The 8,945-nt window shown below is 42.8% G+C and overlaps 1 protein-coding gene across 1 annotated transcript; it reads left to right on the plus strand.

The window, feature by feature from the left end:
• Positions 1 to 376: 376 nt before the first annotated feature.
• LOC146959747 (CST complex subunit CTC1-like) lies at positions 377 to 8,566 on the plus strand (the record flags this gene model as incomplete). Its single annotated transcript, XM_085772945.1, has 6 exons — positions 377 to 504; positions 2,546 to 2,848; positions 3,666 to 3,788; positions 4,477 to 4,706; positions 6,166 to 6,325; positions 8,322 to 8,566. Coding segments are annotated over exons 2-6 (860 nt in total), but the record flags the coding sequence as incomplete, so codon positions are not given.
• Positions 8,567 to 8,945: the final 379 nt, after the last annotated feature.

Genomic DNA, 8,945 nt, shown 5'->3' on the forward strand with positions numbered 1-8,945 from the left:
AGAAACATACATTATGGTATTGATGGATGTTATCTAAGGTAAACTCTATGTAGAAACATACATTATGGTATTGATGGATGTTATCTAAGGTAACTCTATATAGAAACATACATTATGGTATTGATGGATGTAATCTAAGGTAACTCTATATAGAAACATACATTATGGTATTGATGGATGTAATCTAAGGTAAACTCTATATAGAAACATACATTATGGTATTGATGGATGTAATCTAAGGTAAACTCTATATAGAAACATACATTATGGTATTGATGGATGTTATCTAAGGTAACTCTATATAGAAACATACATTATGGTATTGATGGATGTTATCTAAGGTAAACTCTCTGCCCCCCCCCCCCCCCCCCCAGGGTGAAGGGACAGCGTGTGTCGGTCTGTGGACGTGTGGGCTCCGTCCTCCCTCAGCTGGACGTGTCGGGGTCGACCTTCTTCTGCTTCACGCTGACCCAGGACACACTGTCACTTCCTGTCCTGGTCCAGGTGTGATGTCACTTCCTGTCACACACACGCTCATGTGTTTCTGTCTTTACATTAAGCTCTTTTTGTTTTATTAGGACATTGCACATTAATCAACATGTCAACCAGAGCATCAATGTAAATATGGCCGAGTTAGCATAGATGCTAATTCACCTCCGTTGTCCTAAGGCTAGTCATAACATACTAACAATATACCAGGATACGAACAACTCCCTTAGAGTGGTAGAATGAGCAGAGACCACCTGGAGGACTGGACTGATATATTGCTTTTATAAAGCGGTTACCAATAATGACAATATGAAAGAGGACATGTAGTTTTCTGTTCCCAGCTGTCCAGACGTTAGCTCCAAGTAGCTCTGTCACTGCTCAGTCCCCTCTACCATTGTTAACCCTCTGGAGGTCAAAGTTCACCTTCAACATGTCAATTACACTACTTTACTACAGTTTTTAACATCGTAAAAACACACTGCAAAAACTCAAAATCTTACCAAGAATATTTGTCTCATTTCTAGTCAAAACAAATCTCATTCTACTTAAAATCAGACTCATCACATTAAAAAGCAGCTTGTTTTTAGACACTTTTTACTTCTTTCAAGCAGATTTTCACTTGAAATAAGTAGAAAAATCTGATAGTGGAGCAAGTTTTTCTTTCTTATTACAAACACACACAAAAACATACTTTCACTGGCAGATTTTTCTACTTATTTCAAGTGAAAATCTGCTTGAAAGAAGTAAAAACAAGTGCATTTTTAGGTGATGAGTCTTATTTTAAGTGGAAAGAGATTAGTTTTGACTAGAAATGAGACATTTTGACAAGAAATAAGACAAATATTCTTTGAAACATTTTGAGTTATTGCAGTGCATCGACTGTCTGTTGCTACGGACTGCAACAGTCCGTTGTCATGGAGACATGACAACAACTTCCATTCATACCAGTCATAGACACAGTCGGCAAGCAAGGAAACGTCACTTCCGGTTAGGGCCGTGGGGGAAAACAAACCGTGTCCCCCATACACACTCATGCAAAAAGGCGGCATTTTAAACCTTTGTCAAACGCTTGTTCGCCGTCCTGTCTTAGTTTTAATCACATGTATGTGCTGACAAAGAGCTATATATTAGAAAACTCATCACGATCTGGGTCGATTGCTGTCCGTACATCTTAAAATATAAAGTTTTCACAGCCATAGCCTACACCGAGTCAGCAGGGTCGGCAACCTTCACTTCCGGTCAGAGCGTTACACGTTTGGAGAAGATGAGCGAAGTTCCGATATAAAAGTTCAGGTTGTGGTTTTTGAATTTATTTGCGGTGCAAAATAATACACAATAACTCAGGCAGTGTCTACGAGTGTCTAGAGCCGGCCGGCGGCGACTAAGAGAGCGTCAGAGCCGTGGGGGAAGACAAATATGACTGACTGTGAAATACCTAATATTTTTAAATGTACGGACAACAATCGACCCAGATCGTGATGAGTTTCTAAAAATATAGCTCTCTGTCAGCATATACATGTGATTAAAACTAAGACAGGACGGCCAAAAAGCCTTTGACAAAGGTTTAAAATGCCGCGTTTTTGCATGAGTGTGTATGGGGGACGCGGTTTGTTTTCTCCCACGGCCCTAACCGGAAGTGACGTTTCCTTGCTTGCCGACTGTGTCTATACGTGCCTGAGGCGGAGTGATAGCCTACGCTGTGATAAGGCTTTAGAATAGTAGCCGTGGTAACTGCTCATTATACCACGGTTAACAACCAATCAGATCGCCGGATTTCACCTTTACGTTTTATATAAATAGATAAAACACAATTTTACACAAAAAATAGCTCCCAATTCACATTAATTCACATTAAGAATCAATATAGAGAAATAGAAAGACAAAAAGTTATGTATGAGAGCAGGTCTGGCTGCTGCTAACCACTGACTCACTGTGTGTGTGTGTGTGTGTGTGTGTGTGTGTGTGTGTGTGTGTGTGTGTGTGTGTGTGTGTGTGTGTGTGTGTGTGTGTGTGCGTGTGTGTGTGTGTGTGTGTGTGTGTGTGTGTGTGTGTGCAGGACGGCAGCAGGCTGTGGTGGTCCCAGTGTGTGTGTGTGGGTCAGAGTGTGTGTGTGACGGCGCTGCGTGTGTGTGTGCTGCGAGGCTGGAGAGGAAACAACGTCCTGTGTGTGACCGACCGGTCTGAGATACACACCGACTACACACCTGCAACACACACACCAACACAGGACACACTGGACACACAGGACACGCCCCCAATGATGACATCAGAGCCCGACGACGACGAGGGGGCGGACCCTGAGAGGGAGGAGGACCAATCAGGTGTGAGGATGAAACGGTCTCGAGTCATCAGCTACCAGGTGAGCTCTGATTGGCTGTTGGTTCCAGGTCTACCTGCGTGCTAAGCTCCACCCCTCTGGCCGAGTATGGATGTCAGTAGGACCGTGAGTATCGAATATGAATCTCGTTGTTCATTTAATGTCATAAAAGTTTTTGTGTAAAATGTATCTGACAGTGTAACGACCGTTTGACCAGAATACGTTTACTACGATGGTCTTATATACACATTGTCAAATACAGTAATATTATATATAATATTGATCTTTTTGGAAGCTGCTTGGCCGGCACATTTTGTTTAAGTTAATGAAACCGAGATACTTTTAATACTGTGTGATTAAATTAAACAGAAATAAAATTATAGGCTGTGTGTGTGTGTGTGGGCCAACGTGTTCATAAAATATAAAATGTCATTGGCCCACACTGTCAGATACATTTTAGACAAAAACTTTTATGACATTAAACGAACAATGTGATTCACGTTCGATACTCACGTTCCTACTGCCATCCATGTTGTCCATATTTGGTATCTGTCATGTCAAACCAATAGTAACCCCATCCAATAGAACATTTAAAAGCATTTTATTTCATTATAGGCTATTAAAACATTTTTAAAAGTGTTCCAAGCTTCACAACCTATTAGATCTTGGTGTTTTATGTGGATTTTGCCCTGTCAATAAACCATAGTGCAGGTCCAGACTGTGCAGTTGCAGTTGCAGTTTTACAGTCGACCACTAGGTGGTGTTAAGGGGTCTGAACGTTCAGATCTCCAGTCTGCAGCCAGATACTGTTGGTCTGGTCAGCTGTGTGACTCTAAGCCCCGCCCCTCTCCTCCCATAGGGCACCGTGACCCAGGTGGTGAGTGAGGGGGCGGGGCTTTACGTGTTGGACAGGACGGTGGGTCTGTGTCTGGCCCATCAGCCGAGGCTACGGAGGAGACTGAGACCTGGAGACACCGTGGAGGTGAGAGGACAGAAGACAGGTGGACAGGTGAAGGGACAGGTCTCACCTGTCTGTTGTTAAGTATGGGATAATGTAGAGTTTGCAGGTTGTATGGAACCCTTCATACAACCTGAAAACTCTACATTATCCCATTTATTACACGGTTTACGAGTGAAATAATTAATCTGAGACATAATTTTGATCAAAATACGACTTTAATCGATAAATTGCATCATTTAAACCAGTGGTTTTTTAAACATTTTGACATCAAGGACCCTAAATTGACACAAATTAAACCACGGACCCACATTGGACAAGACTTTGAAGCACCAGAAATACACAAATCTTTGTTCTGAGACTGAAGAACGTTGCTTTTTTAGTCAATGTACGAAGTTTAAATTAAGACTGGTACAAGAGCGGTACAACTTCTCCAAAAAACATTCCTAGAAAAAGTGTTAAAATTTCCAGAAAAACAATCTGAATCTGTAAATCTGCTCACCCTCTTCTGGTCGTGTGCGTTTGTTTTCAATAAAGTCTTTGATAACCAATCAGCTGATTGATGGATCGTCATCTACGTGTTAACATGTGTGTATCTGTGTGTGTTTGTGTATCTGTGTCGTCAACTAGAGACTAATAAAGTTTTATCAACTAGAGACTAATAAAGTTTTGTCAACCATAGACTAATAAAGTTTTGTTCTTTCTCCTGCAGCTGCACCACGTCCACTTCCTGTACCGGCCGTGCCCCGACCTTCCTCCCAGCATGCTTTGCAGCTGTCTGCGCTCCAGCCTCAGGGTGACCGGCTTCAGCAGAGTGGGGGGGGCGCCGCCCGACGCCGGTTGTCCCGGCGACGGGGCGTTGCCACGGTTACTGGTGGAGAAGAACATGAGCGTGTCCGAGTACCTGTGGACGTGTCACCTGAGCTCCCAGCTGGCTCGCAGGTGGTTCCACTTCCTGTCTGATTCCACTTCCTGTCTGAATCTACTTCTTTATTTTTAGAAACTTTGTTAAAGGACAATTCCGGGCAAATTCACCTCAGGCTGTATGTTCCTATCATTCTAGGTCTAACAGAAGGAATCTGAAGGTTTTCAGTTTAATTGCTCCTGTTTTGCGGTAGTTATGGTCTGTCCCCGCGTCGCCACGGCAACGATGAATGGGAGCGGATTGAAGTTCTGCTGCTTAGGCTGTTTCCAGCCCTCAAAGCCACAGACAGCGTCAGATGGAGACTCAAACATGCAGCCAGAAGTTTATTTACTTCAACAAGTCCAGAGTTGATGTGTTCACTGCAAAAACTCAACATTTTTCCAAGAATATTTGTCTTATTTCTTGTCAAAATGTCTCATTTCTAGTCAAAACTAATCTCTCTTCACTTAAAATAAGACTCATCACCTAAAAATTAACTTGTTTTTAGATCATTTTCACTTGTTTCAAACTAATTTTCACTTGAAATAAGTACAAGAATCTGAAAGTAAGTTTTTTGTGTTTGTAATAAGGAAGAAAAACTTGCTCCACTATCAGATTTTTCTACTTATTTCAAGTGAAAATCTGCTTGAAAGAAGTAAAAAGTGTCTAAAAACAAGCTGCTTTTTAATGTGATGAGTCTGATTTTAAGTAGAATGAGATTTGTTTTGACTAGAAATATCACAAATATTCTTGGTAAGATTTAGAGTTTTTGCAGTGTTTAGACACAAACGGGAGCTTCCCACTGCACCTGAACACACCGAGCGTCAACTTGGGTCTTTGAATTAGATCTAGTTTTACAAACATGTCGGCTTGTTGAAGTAAATAAACTTCTGGCTGCATGTTTGAGTCGCTCCCCTTTAGTTGCCCGGATCGATCCATTAAAACTGCCTCAACACCGCGTTCAGCTCGGTCTTCTTCATCGACTGAAAGTTGAGCTGGATATCTTTTAGATTCATCCAGGTCTGAAGGCAGTTCAGAGCCCAGGTTGTCTGCCTCACAGTGTTAGCTTCATTCTTGCTCTTCTCTAAGTTGTCGAGGTCGGCTGATGTCCCATCAGCACACCTGGTCTGTGCTGATGTATCCAGGCCTCTTTCCTTCCCTTCGTCCTCCTCCGAGTCTGATGATGACCGTTCATAGTTCAAATCAAATGTTATTTGTGGAAATATGTCCATCTTTACCGTGCAAAGTTTGCCACAATCTAAGACATTTAACAGCTGATGTAACGTTAATAACGGTTATTAGAGCCCGTACAGCGGAGTGATACTGTCTGTAAAAAGTCCCAGTGCTGTTATACTGTACATCAGCACTATGGAACGTCTCTTGTCCAATCAAATTGCTCGATTGGGACCGGTCGGAACTAACTGTTGTATAATCTGAAATAAAGAGCCTATATTACGGTTACTATCATGTTTGACTCTACTTCCTGTCTGTCCTCAGCCTCGTCCCCAGCGTGTTGAGACAGCAGCAGTGTGTGTGTGTGTTGTCATGGAAACTGATGGAGTTGCTGTGGAGACGAGGAGGACGAGGAGGAGGAGGAGGACGGAGGGACATCTACTCAGAGATGTTGGACGAGCCTCACACCTGTCCCCTCACACAGGTAGACACACTGGGCCTCGTTCACGAACCGTTCTTAAATCCTACTTACGACGTTTTTACGAAGATTGTGTCATTCATGATTGTTGATGTTTTCTTATCTAGAAATTGTTCTTAACTCAGAACAAAATCTAGGGACAGTCAGGAGTATACTTACGCACTTTTAGGTGCTGAGACTGAAACCAATTATAGTGTTTTCTTCTGTTCTGCAGTTGTATGATATTATATGATTTGAATAAGAATTTTTCTTATCTTTTATGATGTTTTTAATAATCATATATATTAATAATAACTAGAAAAAGCATTTCCAAGAATGGAAATGGTGTGACTGCTGATAGCAACTGAACGCTGTTGCAGAATTAGCAAATAGTGCAAGCAGTGATCACCATACAAATGTTTGACCAAGATCGGAATTGAACCCACAACCTCATGGTCAGTAGACTTCCACTCTGCCTCTAGGCCACAGTGCACACACAGTTGCAGAGACTGTTGTCTGTTAATGATCTGCACACTGTCAACATCAAGAAAGCTTGAGAGTCAAGCTTGAATGACTTAGAATGAAAATTTCTGTGAATTTCAGGCTGAGAGCAGCAGTTTCAACATGAAGCAAGTTATCAGAAGTCAACAGAGGACGACTGTGAAAATAATTCACTATAATTGTTGTTGAGGCAAGATTTGAACCAGCAACCTTCAGGTCTCCAGACCAGCAAGCTAACCACTAGGCTACAGACAGAGACAGTATGTGAGGGGCAAATAAAACCTTTAATAAGAGGATCACCGGCTTCTGCTTTAAAAAAAAAAGTAAGGAAAGTGCAGAAATTAACCACAACAAGTAAGTAGAGGACACTTTTGTGAAAATAGTGCAAGCAGTGATGACCATACAAATGGTTGACCAAGGTGGGAATTGAACCCACAATCTCATGGTCAGAAGACTTTGACTTTGCCTCTAGGCCACAGTGTACACACTGTTGCAAAGACTGTTGTCTGTTGATGAGCTGCACTCTGTCTCACTCTGAAGTTAACGAGCTGCACCTGTTGGAAACACACTGTGTCAACACCAAGAAAGCTTGAGAGTCAAGCTTGAATGACTTAGAATGAAAATGTCTGTGAATTTCAGGCTGAGAGCAGCAGTTTCAACATGAAGCAAGTTATCAGAAGTCAACAGAGGACGACTGGGAAAATAATTCACTATAATTGTTATTGAGGCAAGATTTGAACCAGTAACCTTCAAGTCTCCAGCTCAGCAAGCTAACCACTAGGCTACAGGCAGAGACATTATGTAAGGGGCAAAGAAAACCTTTAATAAGAGGATCACTGGCTCCTGCTTAAAAAAAAAGGTAAGGAAAGTGCAGAAATTAGCCACACCAAGAAAGAAGATGACTTTTTTGTGACCTGTGACTATTTTTTGGTGAATTAAAATGATTTAAAAAGCACTTAACAGCAAGTTACAAACTGTGGCACTAGCAATTAATGCGTCTCTTAACGACCACCTGGAACCAATTGAGGGTGATGGAGGGGAGCAGAATTCATAACAAGAGTGCTCAACCTGGATTTGAACCAGTGACCTTGGGGTTGGCAAGCAGCCACCCTAACCACTACACTAGAGTAGAGTTGTGGAAAGGTCAAACACACACACATTATAAAGCTGAAAAAAACCAGAAAAAGTTAAATATTTGAAAAAGTATAAATAGTTAAAAAGAGAAAAGTAATGCCGATAAAGTTCAAAAAAAGCTGCACGTTTTGATATATGAATTGTTGAAATAGCACAAAGTATGAAGGACTAGAAGAAGACCGTAAAAAGGCGGAAGAAAATGGCCAAACAGAAGAACAATAGTGTGACTGCTTCAGCAGTCACACTAATAATTGACAAATCATTGCAGTCTCTTAAAAAACATAATAGACACTCAGTGTCTCTGTCTCTGTCTCTACAGTGTCTCTGTCTCTGTCTCTACAGTGTCTCTGTCTCTGTCTCTACAGTGTCTCTGTCTCTGTCTCTACAGTACAGTGTGGACCCTGCTGTCCCTCAGCTGCTCAGTGTCTCGGAGCTCCGTGTGTCCCTCCAGGAGGACAGCTGGTCCTCCGTGTCCCTCCGGTCTCTGCTGTCCTCTGATGGACCCAGTCTGTCCCGGTCTGAGATCAACTCTGCTCTGTCCTGGTCCTTCAGGACGCTGTCCTCTGTCCCCCAGTCTGGACAGACAGACAGGTACGTAGTGTCCTCTGTCCCCCAGCCTGGACAGACAGACAGGTACGTAGTGTCCTCTGTCCCCCAGTCTGGACAGACAGACAGGTACGTAGTGTCCTCTGTCCCCCAGTCTGGACAGACAGACAGGTACGTAGTGTCCTCTGTCCCCCAGTCTGGACAGACAGACAGGTACGTAGTGTCCTCTGTCCCCCAGTCTGGACAGACAGACAGGTACGTAGTGTCCTCTGTCCCCCAGTCTGGACAGACAGACAGGTACGTAGTGTCCTCTGTCCCCCAGTCTGGACAGACAGACAGGTACGTAGTGTCCTCTGTCCCCCAGTCTGGACAGACAGACAGGTACCTAGTGTCCTCCGCCTCCTGCTGCTGGTCTATACCGGTCTAAACTGGTCCATACTGGTCCATACTGGTCTATACCGGTCTA

Source organism: Trachurus japonicus, unplaced genomic scaffold (assembly GCF_045865225.1).
Source record: "Trachurus japonicus isolate A0001 unplaced genomic scaffold, Traja_1.0 AP031128.1".
Lineage (NCBI taxonomy): Eukaryota > Metazoa > Chordata > Actinopteri > Carangiformes > Carangidae > Trachurus > Trachurus japonicus.